Here is an 18458-nt window from a genome sequence, read left to right as displayed (position 1 = left end):
AGCTGGGGCTGTTATATGGGTGTAACTGGGGCTGTTGTATGGACAAAACCTGGATATGAGTACAACTCGGGTATGGTTCATAACTAATGTGTATCTTGTGACTTTGCACTCCCATCATTTTTTTCTGTCGTTACGCCACACACTGACACGAAACACAATCCCTCGTATCATATATCATAGTGAGAATGCATTTGTAAATCACACTCCCGTACGAATATAACGAAACACAATACTCTCACATTCAAATTGCTGAGCTAATAAGTTTAATGAGGCATATTCGAATCCCAGTACGTCAAGGGGAGATATTAATTCGATATTTTTTCTCACATGGGAAAACCCGGGTGTCTTTTTTTAGCCAACGTTCAACGGCTTTATTCAGTCAAGAGTGAGTCATAAGAGCCTGTGTGTTAATAATTTTACATTACCTCTGTTGTGATTGGGAAAGCTCTAGTATTTCATTTCACTTCATATTAGACAGTTTTATTCAGCTAACACTCAGACGTAAGATTCTGAATGTTAGCGTGTTTAGCTTAGGCGCTCCTTCATAAGCCCACCAAGTAGCCACAAACATGCACTTGCAGTTGCCAATACATCGTCTGTCTGTCTGTCTGTCTATCTATAGCCAGATGCCTTAATCCTGTAATGGGTGCCAACTGACAAATCGCCTCCATGTCGCCCTGTCTCCTGCCATTAGGCTGCTCTCCCCCCAACTCACACACCCCTCTCTCGTATACATCGTACTATATGAAATTCTTTTATCTCCCAGACCAAACAGAACACAGGGGGATGGGGGCATGATACATGAGAGAGAGGCGGCAGTCAGTATGGCACATCTGTTGACAGCAATGAAAACAGGTCACTGGAGCTTCAAACTAGACGGTTCTATAGCACGTAGGTTTAGCACCCTTGCCTTGTGGTCATCACACACACAAACACACACACACACACACACACACACACACACACACACACACACACACACACACACACACACACACACACTAGCAAATTAACATTTGCTTTCGTAGGCATCAATTCACACAAGAAGGCGTCCGCTACCATCGACCCTGAGAGATGGTATATCAAGTGATGTGTGGCTGCAAATGTGACAGTTACCCACACAATTACCACTCTGATAGGAGCAGCCACAGATACACAAATTATAATCCAGAATGAAAATGCCATTACTAATATTCGTATTTCACATCTTCATTTTTTCTTTCTCTTTTACAGCAAGTTGATACCAGTACTGGGTAACGGCCATAAAATCCATGGCTACCAGGCAAACATGTTTGATCGACTGATAAAAACAAACCTGACGCAACTGCAGCTACATGTTTTTGCTTCTGGGAAGTATGAGATTGACCACACAACCTTTCATAATCAGTACTAACCCTCCCTGTCTCCTCTAGCGAGGTGTGGACCGGTTCGGCCATCCAGCGCGTGTCAACCCTGTGCGTGCTGATGGTGTGCAGCTTGGCAGGCAACGTGGCGGTGCTGGTGGTGCTGGGCTGCTCACGCCTGCGCTGCGCCGCCCCTGCATCCCGTGTCAATGTGTTCATCATCAACCTGGCCGTCGGCGATCTTGCAGTTTGCCTCATCACGATGCCGGCTGAGATATTGTTTGAAGTGAGGAACTTAAATGAAGGAATTGTGTCATTTATATTTACAGTATATATATATATATATATATATATATATATATATATATATATATATATATATATATATATATATATATATATATATATATATGTTTTCACATTTAGGGCATGTCAGTCACTTCATTCCCGGTCGCATAATATTATATGAAGCTAACAGCCAATCTTGTCTTACCTCTTTGTGACTCCAAAGGCGGGGGGAGGCCCCAGGTTAGTTACCGTTGTCCAGATCATTGAAGTTGTAGATCATCTTCCTACGACCTTAGCAGAAATTTTCCTGGTTTTATCATGGACTCGAGAAGTGGCTCTGACCTGAGCTTTGCTGCTGTGCTACCGAGCCGTCACGAATATGTACTGCTCTGTACTTACATTCAGAGTCTAACCGCACAAAAACTGACGGCAAAGACTGTTATGGAATGTTGCTCCTCCGACATGGACAGTAACACGATGTTCTCTGAGTCAGTCCCACTTACACAAATCTGTCATTCCAGTGGCAGCCACATTAAAACATCTTAGTGACTACTTGTCCCCTAAAGGGTTAAAGTGGCAGCTGGTAGTATGTCCTCTTATATGGTAATATTGTTTATGTCTGCACCTTGTCCGTTCATGCCGATGTACAGACTCTGACGCATACATACATAGCAAATAGGACGCTTCGACTTTCATTAGAATACTCTCGCTACAGACGCCCCTTCCTTTCTTGTACTTGGCCAGCATAAGAAAGAGTAAATCGCCCTTCCTTCGAGAAAGTCCAGTCCTTCAGTGGACCAACTGTGGACTAAGACAAAGATACCTAATTATTCCACATTCACACGTTTGAGAGATCCAGAGCACGGCTTCTTGATATCGTAAGGGACATGAATCAGTGAGGAAATGACAGCCCAAGATACAGCCCCTGCCTCACCTTAAATCCGTGAGATGTGCTGCACGAGGAGGCTTGCCATACAGGTGCTGAGCGGTGGAGTGGTCACATTCTTGCGCTGTAGCATAGAGGAGTTTTCAGTCCCAAACTCATGCCCTGATAAACTTGATTTACGACAGACAGCAGATACATGAGCAATATTTTTCTCCCGTGTTGCCAGAAAACACCTTGGAGATTAATCGAGAAACTAATTAAACTTGAATTCCAGGATGAAATTCGTGAGAAAAGCCATGGATCAAATAAATCTTTACAATTCATACCTTGTCATCGCTTAACAGACTCAGGCTTCTTTGGTCACTTTCAACTAAATAGAATTGTCTGGTGTTACCCAAAATACAGCAAGTTGACCCGACCATAAGAGAGATTATTGGAGATGGTTTTAATATTCTGTGATTCCTGTGACCTACCTTCGGTTGAATAACATCGTTTGTTGTCATCCAAAACAGTCAAGCTCACGCGACACAGAGAGGGTTAGCAAATTAGGTCAGCTTTACAGACGCTACTCAGTCGCGACATTTAAAACAAGGGTGACCAGCCATGCCCGCCCCTGAGTAACGTTATGTGAACAGTAAGCCCTAACCATCCTTCGTGTGTAAACCCTAACGGACTTTATTCGGTTGGAGTGTCTTAACCCACTACACCAGCAGGCGTTATTTAGTTACGTGGTTACCATCCTACGTCGTAAATGGTTTGCCTGGATTGCACAAAACCATTTGGCTTATCACTTAATATATAGACACCAAAAGGTAGTACTACACCGAGTGACCGGATAGTGGCCATCCCCACCTAACGTTGAGTACCCTGGTCTCGAGTCCTTACGCTCCAGATGTGGCAAAAAACAAAAAAAAAGATTGGATGATACACACACACACACACACACACACACACACACACACACACACACACACACACACACACACACACACACACACACACACACACACACACACACACACACACACACACACACACACACACACACACACACACACGCATACACATACACGCACACGCACACACGCACACGCACACACACAGATACACACACACACACACACACACACACACACACACACACACACACACAAATATGACAGCCCCAATTATCCAATTTTAAGACTAACAGACGAGACGACTGACGCTGCTGGGAATGACCTCATATCCTTGACTGTGGCCGCGGCAGGATTCCAGTTCAAGGACTTCCGACCATTAATTTGATACGTACAATCACCGAACCGCTGGACAGGCAATTTAGACTGGCTCGGCTATGACAGGAGATTAAGATAAGGAGAGTAACTGGATGGAGGTTGACAAGGTGAACGTGGACATACATAACTCCTTCAGTATGATATCGTCTGAATAGCATTTTTGTTGCCGTTCCGCACTGTGTATACGAGAGATATTTTCATGAGCTTGAGGTTTGTGTAACATTCTTTGCTAGTATTTTCGTGTTCACTTGTAGAACTGATTTACACTCCACAGTCAGACTAAAGTGAATACTAAGCCCTTCAGTCCGATGACGTATTATTTCAATATATTCTTGCTAATTCCAGGCGACTTCAACTTGGAAAGTCCTCTCTTGCTGAAAGTTAGGCTCTCCAGTTAAAAAAAATAGCTGCTAAGACTAATAAAATCGTCCAAGCAATACAGTTCCCAGCAGTAGTAGCAGCTGTAAGCCCAACTCGTCTGAATATGAACCCCATAGATTGCAGGCTGATGTTTCCCTGCTAGTGCAGTCTACCATCCTCTTCCTGGAGGATAGAGAGGGAGTTGAAGGAAGCCTGTATAATCGGGCAGTAGAGTTGGTCGCTTATATCGGTGCCTCAGCGAGAAAGCGTCCTTCTTCAGCACCAAAATAAAGTCTGAAAGACGTTACCATAGGGAAAAGTTTACTACGAAAAAGTACGAAAGCTAAACGTTTTTTGATACTAGTAAACTGCTACCGAGCCTTCTTTATCCCACGAAATGGTTATGATCCTTGATATATAACGATCCCACTTGGAGGAAAAAGACACGTAAAGACGCCGGGATGGAAGGCCAGAGAACACAAGACTGCCAACATTTCCATCGAAGCTCAAGGGGTTTCCACACAGCTATAGTACACTGACATGCTTCTGTGTGAATTGCCATGATGTCAGAAAAAGTACAACCTCAAAATTTGCCTGTTTACATCTCTTGACGTTTAACCCCATGAATCCCTTTTGACATGACTAAAGAAGAAGAAGAAGAAGAAGAAAAGAGGAGGAGGAGGAGAAGAAGAAGAAAGAAAGAAGAAGAAGAAGAAAAGAAAAAGATGATGATGATGAAAGAAGAAGAAGAAGAAGAAGAAGAGAAGAAAGGAAAGAGAGAAAGAAAGATAGAAAAAGAAAGAAAAGAAAAAGGATGTCTGGGGCCACTGGCCCAAGGAACAATTGTGCCAGGTTTGAAGAGAATTAGTGAAAATATAAAAGAATGGCGCCAGACTGAAAAATCATTTTAAAAATGTGGGAGAAATTGAGGAAATGCAGCTGCTGCCCACTCTTTGGTAGACACACTTAAAGATGGAGAGGGGGAAATGATTTAGTGGTGCTGTTATACGAGAGAAGAGGACGCAACCATCATATCCGTGGTTCCGGAGTGTGTGTGTGTGTGTGTGTGTGTGTGTGTGTGTGTGTGTGCACTGAGGGAAATGTTTTATTGTTGTTACCAAGTTTGGTCCGAAACAAAAACTTTTTCATCAGAGAAGGATTTTGATCAAATGAAAGAACCACTTTATGTGTTCTTTTAGATCAACTATGTCCTTTGTTACAGTCACAATAATTTTGGCTCGTCATCCCAGTGAAACTGGTTATATTAAAAAAAAATGGGAGGGGGAGTGAGAAAAAAGACAAAGAAAAACTTGCTTCGTCATAGCAAAATGAATATTTTTCAAAATATCTGTTTTCTGTCTCATTTCCTAACATTCCAAGAATCTCATAATATTGCTAAATAATTTCGCTAATATATATAAATTTTAAACTGAATGGGAGCAAAATAATCTATTTCTAAGACATAGATTTTTATATAATACATGTTGTAAATTAAGTTTTGTTTAACACAGACCTATTTCGTTTTGTGACCTGACTGATACCTCGAAAAATAATAAAATAAAATAATATCACCTTTGCGATATAAGCCTGCAACCATGGTAGTGTCGTCTGCGTTACGAACTGTGTTATGCTTAGACATTTTAAACACATCTATACAGGATAATCGGTGATGAGATCTAAAAACAATTATGTCGACGGAAAAAGCAGGAAAATGTAAGTTATGAAAGGAAAGTTAAAGGAGAGACTGTGAATATCCTTATTCTCCTATTCTGGAGACTTAGATTTTTTTTTTTTTTTTTTTTTTTTTGAGAGGGGGCTAAGAAAATCACAGAAATTTTTATAAACAGGGGTCCATTATTTTTTCATCCTTTTCCATTAAGTTTATCTACCAAAATTTAAAGATGGTGAAACGAACATTATCTCTCGTCTTTCTGTCAATTTGTTTGAAGGAATGTTGAGTAATTATGAAAGACATTATCCTTCAACCTCTTTGACTGACCACGGTTAACAGATTTAGCGGTCCGACATATTTAGCCCTCTTTTCGTCCAGTCAGTTCATGGCAGACAAAGGATCCACCGTATCATATTCACCCCTTCAGTCCTGTGACGTAAGGTATTAGTTTAAGTTGCACTACCATCATTTTATTCAACGATTTCATTCAGTTCCGTGGAAGAAATTGAATAGCTGCATCTTAGTGCGCGTCCACACGTGCTCTCGAACATATGTTGGCAACACGGCAGGCAACATGTTCGGGAGCATGTTTAAAACAGTATTTGGACAGATGTATGCAAATATGTTTCAGTGCAGCTTCGAACACTGGCAGCAGAGGCGATGGGATAAGTATGTCCATACTAGGCAGCTGAGACTTCATCATGATATTGCCAACATGATCTGGACGCTGCTGTTCCCAACGTGTTTGAAGCGTGTTCGTTACTGCGTTGCTTACATGTTGCCAGCACTTGTTTGAGTACACGTGTGGACGCGTTCTAATCTTCCAGTTTGAAAGTTTCTGCCTGCGCTAAATGAAACAGTCTGGGTATAGCAAGAATAAATAAAAATGACGTCCCCGTGCTGACCTGGTAAATTCACAGCAGTGTCTGTTCATCAGATATTGTCTTTCTTCCTTCCGACTTGGTGACCATCCCCACAAAAAAGAATACTCTGTAGGTCAATGTTAATCGACTGCACGAATCCCTAAGCTAGATTATAAACTTTTTGCGGCGTCTCCAGTGAATATTTTTATTCAATGTCCATCCTCCCTTGAATCTCCACAGCGATATGATACTTTTCATCTCAGCCAGCATCCAACCCCCGCTCCTCCTTTTCTACGTTCACACGTCCTCAGAGGCATCGTATGAAGCTTTGACTACCACTGAGGAATGAAATCATATTGTTAACGTTTCTTTTACGAAATGACTGTACTATACAATGCATAAAAATATCACATCAAAACCAATAAATAATAAGTAGCTGCATTCACTGTGTTATGAATCAACAGAAGCAATGATAAATATATTCCCGTATGTAATGTAACTTATGAATCAACAACAACAAAACTTGTACGAATAAATGTTTCAATGAAAAAAGCCTCATAGCCTACGTGAGTAAGTAATAAATCATATCAAAGTAATCAGGGACTTCAGCTTTGACCTTGAACCATGACCTTGACCTCTGATCGATTGGCACCAAAACCAAGTACTGTACTTTCTTGCCAGACCCACCGGCAGTGTATGTGCCAAGTTTGATACAAATCGGATCAGGCAAGCGTAAGATATTTTGTTAAAGGACATAGAGACAGGCAGAGACATACACTGACTCGGACTAGATCGCAGTGGCTTCACATTCGGTGTCGATTAAAAAAAAAAAAAAAAAAAAAATCACTATACTCCGATGAAGTTTATCTCATTTGGTTATCGCTACCTTCAAACGATTTTATGCCGCTTAAGATAGTTTTCGAATTGAGGGGTCAGATATAGCCTTCATTTACCTTTTCCACACTATCTCCCTTGAAGTGAATAAAAGCGTTTGTTATCAACAAAAATAAACTAAAAGTAAAGTGAGCCCTCATGTGAAAGAGATTAAGAATTTACGGCTATTACACTGTGTTGTAGAAACAATATTAATTTGGATGAAGCAAATTCATGCTTAATATCCAAAAAGAATAAAACATTTGTTTACACTTACAAATCTCGTTAGCCAAGTGAATTTCGTTAACGTGTCAAAATCATTTTCCTCAGAGTGCATTTGTATTTACAGTCCCCTCCAATTTCGTGTTTGCAGACAGACTTCAGTTAACGGGCGATGTGGCAGAGTTATGTTTGTTTATATTCGACTCGTTGGACTTCTTTATAGTCGACATAACATGAAATATAGGTAACTACTAGGAGGTAAAGGAAGAATGTTTACTGATGAAACGATTTCGTCCATGTTTCTTACTGTTGCATGGAAGCCAAGAAGTTTGTATCATTCATCTAATTTACTTTACGTACTGGAATGTGATATGCAGATGTGTCGTGCCAGGTGACGAGGTGAGCAGTGGGAAGGTAATCCATGGAAAGAAGAGGAAGATTGCCAGCGAATTATGTGTAGGATATGTCATTTGCCAGATTATCATGTTAAAGTCTAATTTAATTAAGTCTTCATAGAAACTCAACAGTAAGGCATAACTGGGAGAATACTTGCGTTGTATCGACGCATAAATTAAAGGTTATATTTTGCACATTCGCTTTAGTCCAATCAAAACTGTTTGGGAGGATTCTGGAGCCCTGCCCCGTTCCCCATCGCCTCCTCACTATTCTACTCCTACAGCTTTTCTTCACTCCCTCCCTCCCACCCAGCCTTTCTCTCTCACATGTTTTTGGCGTTCTGATACCTCTCTCCCCCCTCCCTCCTTCCGCTTCTCCCTCCCTCTACGTCCCTCCCACCACACGCCAAACTTGTACCCCCCTAATTTACTCCCTCTTCATCCCGCCCTCCTTCCTCTACACTGACAAGCATCATTTCTCTGTGCCCTCTCACTCAGTTTCCCCCACCATTCCGTTCATCCTTACATGGCTATAATGCAGATTCCAATCAAACTGACGCATCAGTGACTACTCTTGTCCATCAATGATCCCTGCACTCACCACAGATGGATACCACACATTCGGAGCACAAAACAGGGAATGAAGATGAGCGTCGATATTTTAAAATTTGCTACAATAACTACACCCCACCCGACCCCTGTAACACCATTCATCCCTCCCCTCCCCTCATCCCTCCACCTTCCTCCCATCTCCACCAGTCTCCTTTAGCTAAAGTCATTCTTCCACCTATTCCCTCTCCCTCTCCGTATTTCTTAACATTCCTATTAAACCTGCATGCGTATGTACGAACTCAGCGAAAAAAATGTGGCTACAATATCTAAAACATCAATGAATTTTTTACTACTATCTCTAAATCGTCAGTGAACCTTGCACGTACAACAGAACGAGACCACAGCACCCTGGAGACTCAGAGAATTAAGCAGTCAAGAAAAAAATGAACATTAGTGTTAGGAATCTGGCAATAACAACTGTCTCTAAAGCATCTGTGAGCCTTGTACTTGCCACAGACGAAGAAAACACCAGAGGGCAGACTCGGAAGATCAGACGAGGGACGAATATTGGCAAAAACAGTCTAATCTCACATACAACACCAAATGATTCCAGTGATACTCTCCCGTTGCTTGGCGGATGGCGTTCCAGGGGTAGATGAAGTTCTGTGGAGAGACACTTAGCCTTTTAAAAACGTGAATTCTTGGTTTGAATCACCCTCACTATAAACCGTATTGTAGTGTTCAGAAGCCAGAGGAGATTTAAAGTGTTCCGTTCAGGACCAGGAAAATAATGTCAAAAGACGTAAGTCACCATTATTTTTAATTTCAGATAGGGGAAATTGCAGTGTTACTGTAGACTAACTATTTTTTATATTGTTTATGTGTGAGAGAACACGGTGTAAATCATCTGTATGGTGTCTTTCCCCGTATGAATACAATTATCTTCAACCACCCAACCATAGTTTTGGGAGATACGAAGCTCTATGGAGAGACAGGACATCGGAGTGCACTGAACGAACCAGTTTCACTTCGCCTACGAGCTAGGGTTTGCTAAAGTCAGTCGCTCCCGAGCCAGTTGAGATGTGAGTATAAGGTGAAGCTATGTGATGAGAGAGAGGGGGGTTAGGGTAGTGGTTTTAGGTAGGTGAGATCGGGAGAGGGAATATGGTATCAGTATATGAGTATGATGCTTCCATTTGAATAATTCACCATACTGACACTGGCTCACTTAAATGGATCTACTCAGACATGAATGACCTTGAAATGACCTTACTGGACTTGCCTCCATGACATGTGCTATCGAACACAGGTCACAGAGCCACATATATCTTCTCCAGGTGTTTGAAGAATAGGTGTTGGGTGGAGCGATGTGGAAGTTACTGATCTACGCTGAGACAGAGTACAAATGTCTATATGCTAAGACAGAATTTGCATATCTTTATGATGAGGCAGAATACACATAATTTTCGCCTTCAGGTGTTCGGAGAGTGGGTGTTGGGTGGAGCGGCGTGCAAATTACTGATCTACGCTGAGACGGTGACACTCTCTTCCACCACCTTCCTGCTCTTGGTGATGTCATGGGATCGCTACCAGGCCATCTGTCGCCCCCTAGACTTCACCTCGTCCACTAGGCGTGCGCGGAGGCTGATCGGGCTGGCCTGGTGTGCCGCCTTCATCATGGCTGTACCGCACCTCTTCATCTTTGTTCAGGTAAGGCCAGCAGGAAGTGTCTTTTTTTATGTTTTTGTTTCTTTTTTATTTTTAGCTACGTCGAAGGCGTCTCATTCTGTTTTTTATACATATATTTATGAATGTCCAGTGTAGCCTGTACTGTACATACATACAGTATGTATGTATGAATGTACAGTATGTTGAATATATCTCACGAATCCCTGGCTTGATTTAGATCAAAACTGTTGCATGCTTTCTGCCTGGATGTGAGAAAAACTTATTTTATTGAAGATCGCTCAAAGGTCAAGATCACAGATGAAGGTCAAAGCCCATGGCGTGGCGTTATCCTCTGAAGGCCTGAACCACTCCGTATCAAACTAGACAAATGTACTGTGTGAGGGGATGCCAAAAATCATTCGATTTTGGTTCAGACCGATCAGAGGTCAGGGTCACGGGCTAGGATCAAATTGAGGACTCTCCATCGCTGTGCCTTGTGAGAACTGGATGTACTCTCTGTACTCTCTCTCTCTCTCTCTCTCTCTCACACACACACACACACACACACACACACACACATAGAAACAAACAAACATTAATGCGCACCCGGTCAGAATGTAGCCTATGCTTTTTCCCCAGATATACAGTATGAGTATTATTCTGTCGACCATGACTAAAACAGAAGGATAAGATTTAGAAATGCTAAAATTTGGAACTCAGTTTATTCAGTACGCGTGTGAAGCAGGAGTCTAATTTAACTATTTAGTACCGAGGCAGTGTGACAACTACTCTGTACATTTTAACTTGGCTTAAAATTGCTACCCTTAAGTCATGGATGTTCGGCTGAAAAAAGAAATTAACACTAGACTATCGTGTTAATCACGAATATGTGATATGGAGAGGGTGTTGAGCCATATCATTGTCTCATTCTGCCACACAGGTACGGAAAGTAAACTGCAAGAAGAGTACAGTCTCCACTAAGTTAAGGTAGACGAAATATAACAACGCAGTGCACCGACCACACATTCAAATTTTTGCCGCTCATGTGATTTTTACCTGCAGGAGCATCACTGGAAGCGGCCTTGCCCGTCAGTCGTTCACTAGTGGTTTTTGGACACGAGGTACTTGATTACTATAGACTTTAGCGAAACACCACATTACGGCCTTGATGGTCTCAAGTATGTCTAGCTTGTGTGTGTGTGTGTGTGTGTGTGTGTGTGTGTGTGTGTGTGTGTGTGTGTGTGTGTGTGTGTGTGTGCGTGTGTGTGTGTGTGTGTACACTTGTTTCCTACCTCCTTCATGCGATTCGGGCATATGTAACTGCATGTAATAAAACACAAAGTGCGGAGACCCGTTGGTGTCTTTCTACAAACTGTCACATGCACTGCTGAGTTTACTGTCATGTGTAACAGCACCATAAGCAATCCGCCAAGCTTCTCTGTTGTAAATAATTATGTCGAGGACTAAAATATCCAAGGGGTGGTTGGGGTTTATTGTCCACGTAATGCCACTCAGTGATGAGTGAGGCTGGTCACTCTCATCTGAAATGTCAGCACCAACTTGCCTAACTCCGGGCTCCTACGCTCCTCATAGGGAAATGTAGGACTGGATGATGGATGGATGGATGGATTAAAATATCACAGGACAAACAAAAATTATATAGTAAAAATTTGCAACAGGAAATGGAAGCTTCGATTTTTAATATTCTTTCCTCCTGCCTTGACGGAAGTTGCACCATTTTGCAGCTTACATCAGGTAGGTCAGTGGCAGGTGTACCTACGGCTCTACGTCATTCTACAAAATTGTTTCATGACTGTCACTGTATTCTGATGTTTATCTCATATTACACCCCGGCTTTCAAGATGGAGTGATGGCAGTGTCAGGCCACGTTAAAGTGGTCAAAGCATAGTACAGTTTGTTTATTTTTCTTTGTCTTTTCTTTGTTAGTATGTGGTACTCAACGGATTTCCAAGATCCCACGACAAAAAAAAAAAAAAAAAGAAAAAAAAAGACAAATACCATAGTGCTCTCCTCAAAACTATTAACTTTTTCTCAGAGATACTTAAGGTTCGCTATCCGGCATTACTCCAGTGATAAAAATATTTTATATGAATACTGTTTAGTATTAACCAATTAAGGTCTGGAACATGACCTTTAGATAGTGGAAGTTGTAATTGCTGTGATGAACAGTGTGTGGGAAGGGGGGAGGGAGGATGGATGGATGGGTAGGGGATGGGGGAGGTGTTGGGGATCAGGGCAGCACAGAATAAAACTTCCAATCTTTTACTTCTCTCCGTCCTTCGCCTCAAATTCATTTCCATACTAACATCATGCGTATTTTTTAGGCCTCCTTCAACCTGATTGCCCTATAATGACATCGGGTTATGCTTTGCCATTATTGTTTTAACTCCAAAATGCCTCTTTTGAACAATATATTCACCTTCTTGCACTAGACGAGCTGTAAATTCTTTCACTTTAATCTTGTTCGTTTATTTGCATCTTAAGATGAAAGAAAAGCATTCGGGAGCCGAATGCTAATAGTCCGCCAGAATATGTTGTTGGCCAAGACCTAGATTTTGGCAATATCTTGATACCCTGAAGGTTTCATGTTGATAGCTCAAGCCGTTCATGAGATATAATGGTGTTAAAGGCAGGTGATGAAAACTAGTTGACCTTTGGCAGCCATTTTTAAGACCTTGACCTTAACCCTAAGTGCCCATTCTCTATCTCGGTCAACATTTTGGCCATATTTTATACCCTGAAGGTTTCGTTTTGATAGCTCAACCTGTTCATGAGATATAATGGGAACACACACACACACACACACACACACACACACACACACACACACACACAAACGCAGAGAGGCTCACAGAGGCAGGCCAAAACATTATCGCTCCGCCATCTAAAGGCGGGAGATAAACTTAAACCTGTGATGGAGTATGTTTTAGCCAAGTCTTCTCTTACCGGAAGCAATTCTGGAAAGTCAACGCCTGTCAGAAATATGTCATACATACTCAAATATCTCACGTTTTGTTATCGCCCGCCTTTAGAAGGCGGAACGATAATGTTTTTGCCTCTCTCTCTCTCTCTCTCTGTATGTGTGTGTGTGTGTGTGTGTGTGTGTGTGTGTGTGTGTGTGTGTGTGTGTGTGTTCCCATTATATCTCATGAACGGCTTGAGCAATCAACATGAAACTTTCAGGGTATCAAGATATGGCCTACATCTTGATCTTGGCCAACAGCATATTCTGGCGGGCGACTAGCATTCGGCTCCCGAATGCTTTCTTTCATTTCAACATGTATTTTCTTTCTTGGCTCTGAGCCAAGACAGTGAGTGCTTGGAATATAGTTTCATATTACACTTGTAAAAATTGTGAAAGTATTTGGTATTATAGAAACGTATCACGTACTGTAATTGTGTGTCCTGCCGCCAGCAGAACTGAAATAGAAGAATCAGTCTTGTTATCGTATCCCAGATATGGATGTAGAATAACATCCTCTGTTTCTCTTTGATTAAATAAAACTCTTACTCACATTAATCCTGCTCTTGGTCCTGACAGCTCCAATATTCTGTCCCTCCAGACGACTGCATTCCCATATGAATGAGTCATAGGAACCTTAGTGTTAATTCAGTCACCTCTGACCCTATCATGGTTGGAACAACTTTGGTATTCTGCTCCTGCTGAGGTCACTCGATCTGATGAATCACCTGGGAGTGATTCATGGGAGCCTGAGGGTGTTAGTACTGTCAGCATTAATCCTCTAACGTTCGGAACAACAAATGTGTTGAGTTTCCGTTAATGTCAAAGATTTTATTCAGTTGTCACCACTGACCTTCTCGTTGTCGGGAAACTTAATGTTCTATTCCCGGCCAGCACGCTAATGCAAGAGTTAACCGATACTGTACTCTCAGTCATTCATGTGTGCAACAGAGCAGCTCTGGAACTGCCTTTCTCATTCCGTATTTTCCCCTGCCTATGACCTCCAGTCTTCTAAACGCATTATGTCTAGGTATCTCGAAATGAAAAGATCTTGAATTTAGTTTTTATTTTTTTCATGAACGGAAGAACTTTGCAGGCTTCTAGCTTTTGTATCCTTCTTCTCTGTGAAAAGGAAAATAATATTCAGTTAATATCACTTCACAGAAGCATCAGAGTGGTAGCCAGATCCTTGATATACCAGTAAAGTGCCATTGTCGGCGAGGTACGAGCGAGGCCATTTAAATCCGAAAGCATTGAAATGTCGCCTTACACCCCGAGGATACCTAGAGTATATTGATGGCTATCTACCTACCAAGTGTCATACCTTTATGACAATCTGTCAAGCATGTGGCCCTCTTTTGAAGTTATTCGACATGCAGCACTTGGCGAGTGTCACTTGCCACGTGCACCGCCGGGGTGTGATGAAACCTGACAAAAACTAATCTTAAAGAATTGGGCTATCAAATGGTGCAAACCACTCAGTGATCGGTCTTGTGGTTGCTGAGATATTAGCTTCTCGATAGAGTTACAGTTGGGCCGGGTTGGGCTGGGCCTGGCCGGATGGGCCGCTCATATGTGAGCAAATGCCACTACTTGACGAGATACTCGCGAGGACATCGCCCTAGATCGTAATTAGCTTGTAGATAGGAAGCGTGGGTAGCTGTGTACAGTACATGTGCTACTGGGTCACCCAACTAACCTATCTGTGGTTTGTGCCACCTGGAAGTTTATTAAACCCGTTTCCGCCCAGCTTCCTGATTATAGGACGGAACCAGACATTTTCAAAAACTAATAATGAGGGGAACGCTGGGATACGGACCTAAGAGCTTCGCGAATATGAGCCGATAGGCGGAGGGCGTTATTCATAGTACCATTCCAGCAATATCCCATACACAGGAACCCTTGGCACTTATGGGTTAACTAGTAAAATATCTTCAGCACTCTTAATGTATTTAGTGTCCTGACCCAATTTTCAATATACAACCCTTGGAAATACCCTTTTTACCATAACTTGGCCTAAAGCTGCGGTCTCTCCATCTTGAATGCTGAGCTGTAGCAGATCAGCAGTAGCCTATGGTTCGAATCGGGTAAAAGGGCAATGGAGAGGCTGTCGAGCTACAGCATGGTCTTTTTTCTGCCAATGAAGTACAAAAAATAAATTTTAAGAAAATAAACTTTGCCAAGCTAAGCTGAAGGGGGTATAATAGGATTTCTCCCAACTGAAAAAAAAAAAAAAAAAAAAAAAAAATTATTGGTCTAGGTATAATTCCTATGTACTCCAGCGGCAGAGGAAGGTTTACTCTAGATGTTTTTTTAAATTTTTACACCAGGTTTTCTCGAAACTGAACAGTATATTTTCTAATAGTCTGAATGTAATACCCAAATCCACCAACCGCAGCAAAAGGGCTACGTGAGATAGGGAGATCCAGACCACTGCTCGTTTATCTCGCAGGGACCAACAAAAGAGAGAGAGAGAGAGAGAGAGAGAGAGAGAGAGGGAGAGGGAATGAGTCAAACAGAAAGCAAAGGACACTCCAAACGGTCTTGCTTCCTCCTGTGCCGTGCTACTTCCAACACAAATGCTAGACACAGTGATCACCATATCCCCACATAAATATATAGAGGTGTAGTTCCAAGCCTCCATTTCCCTTTCAGCCGCCTTACACAGCACATAGGGAGTGTCGGGAGTGATCGTTGTCCCCAGTCCCCCGGGGGTTAGAACATCTCATCAAACCCATTACGTGTTGTGAGCCACCGGGGAAATTCGTTTGACTACCCCAGAGTATTACTTAGGTGAGGAAGTCCACTGCCATCAAATGGATGAAGTGATTATTGTAATCGCTGTTTGTTGCTTCTGAGGAAGAGCTAGTTGTGAATTGTACAATAGATTTTGGTCCTTAATTACATTTGACGATTTCTTCCACAACTCCCTCACTTTCACACACACACACACACACACACACACACACACACACACACACACACACACACACAAGAGAGAGAGAGAGAGAGAGAGAGAGAGAGAGAGAGAGCAGTGGGAGAGGTCGGACGCACAGTGGCTCGCTCCAGTCTAGGCGTACTACCTAAGTTGTATGTATTTATATGAGTCAGGCTTTTTATTAGGCTAAATTAAGTGATGATTCAACACAGTAGAGCAATTAATAGCAAAGAAGTGTAGTCTAAAGAAAGTAAAGGTCAAAAATCGGTGTTCAAGGACTTCGCTGAGACAAGCTCAATCGTCAGACAAAACACACCAAGGAGGGGGGACGCGACAGACATATGCCAGACTGTAAGCAGAGATTATCTTTCTGTAAGATGGATTACTTTGGAAAAGTGGCTCTAGAAGCTGGTATGAGAAGGATAAAAGTAGAAAACAGGACAATTACTTCTACCCAGATCTGGTTGAAATGGGAACATATAATAAATTAGTAGAGAAAATGAATAAACTAGGGAAGACTTTTCAAATGGAAAAAGAGGAGATTAAAAAGGAAGTACGCAAGCAGAGGGAACAAAATGAATAATTAGTAATGGAACTAAACAGAAAAGACTCAACAATGGATGAGCTGTCAGTTGAGGTAGATTCACTGAAAAAGAAGACTGGTGAAATGGGTACAGTTGTCAGCCATGTGAGAATTATGAAGTTCAGAAAGAATACAGAGACAATTAGACAAGTAAGCATTCTGATAGACCAAAGCAGTGATACTGAAGTGAAGATAACCCAGGTGAATGAAATGATGAGAAATTGCAAAGGTGGAGTAAAAACATGTGTGCAGAAATGGGGAAAGTAAAGAAAGATATAGAAACAAAAGTCGAAGAAAAAAGCATAAAAAAGGATGTGAAAGAAATCATAAAAAAACAACCCAAAACTGGTCAAAGAATCATCAGAGATCAATAAATCTATAGTAATCACTGGTATAGATGAAGAAGTAGGAAACAGAATCTCGAGAGACAAAAAGAAGGTAAATATAATAAACATACTGAAGAAAATATCAGAAGATATCTGTGATAAAGATAATAGAAAAACAGAAAAGGCTAGGGAAATATGAGAGAAATAAGTCAAGGCCTCTAAAAGTAACTGCCTAAAATGCGAACACTGTAGAGGAAATATTAAAAAATGCTAACAAACTCATGGAAAAGGAGGAATTAAAAGATTAAGTATGGATAAAAAGATGCCTTACTCAGGAGAAAAGGGGATTATTAAAGGAGAAGAGGGAAAGAACAAAATAAAAAAATGAGGAAAGATCAGAGGAAGAGAGGGGCAAATTCTTTTACAAAGTAGTTGGGTTACAAGTAAGAAAGAGGTACACAACAGCTACTAAAAAAAAGGAAGGTAGTAGACTCAAAATATGTCAAACATGTAAACAACATGATTAGGATGATGTACTCAAATGCAGATGGAATGGTATTTTTTTTTTTTTATAAATAACAGAACGGAGGAAGGAAAAGCAAATGAGTAAAAAAAAAAAAACAATCCATACACCGGATTACTGGCGCCCTCCGTTCATAAGATATCTGTAACAGTTAGACTTGAACACCTGTGGGTTGAAATTTGGAGGGAAACAACTCTGGGGAAGCGAATTCCAGAGAGATGCAGTTCAGGGAATGAAAGAATTCTGATAGGCAGAAGTTCTGCAATATGGCTGAGTGACATTCCAGTCATGAGCGCTACCAGATGCCCGTGTAGCACGAGGGAAGGCATGGAGAGGTGGCACAATGGACGCAACTTCCTCTGAGCATTTGCCAAAATAATATCTGTAAAATAATGCAAGGGAAGCAACATTCCTTCTTACTTGCAGGGGAGGTAGTTTATATGTAATGACAGGGTTGTTAATAATTCTAACAGCTTTGCTCTGAATTTTGTCTAGTTGTCTTATTGCAACCTCTCCACAACCATTCCACAAGGTGAGTAATATTCAAGCTGAGAGCGCACATAACTCTTATAAATTATAGCTAACTGCTCATCGGCGAAGAAGTTACGGACTCTGTACAATAATCCAAGTTTCTTTGAGGCGGTTTTAGCAAGTGATCTGACATGAGAGGTCCAGCTGAGGGCACTGTTAAGTGAGACGCCAAGAATTT

The 18458-nt window shown here is 41.6% G+C and overlaps 1 protein-coding gene across 1 annotated transcript in view; it reads left to right on the top strand.

The window, feature by feature from the left end:
* The first annotated feature begins 824 nt into the window (after positions 1-824).
* Positions 825-18458, top strand: part of LOC145404703 (gonadotropin-releasing hormone II receptor-like) — a 315031-nt gene continuing 297397 nt past the window's right edge. Inside the window, exons 1-3 of the mRNA XM_080276254.1 lie at positions 825-891; positions 1388-1629; positions 10205-10438. Coding sequence (XP_080132380.1) covers positions 825-891; positions 1388-1629; positions 10205-10438 — 543 coding nt within the window. The remainder of the gene's footprint in view (positions 892-1387; positions 1630-10204; positions 10439-18458) is intronic.

The sequence above is a fragment of the Coenobita brevimanus genome, chromosome 64 (genome assembly GCF_032717465.1).
Source record: "Coenobita brevimanus isolate Jiangsu-jjx chromosome 64, ASM3271746v2, whole genome shotgun sequence".
NCBI lineage: Eukaryota > Metazoa > Arthropoda > Malacostraca > Decapoda > Coenobitidae > Coenobita > Coenobita brevimanus.
Note: the sequence above shows the minus strand (reverse complement) of the source record. Positions and strands in the feature narration are given on the sequence as shown.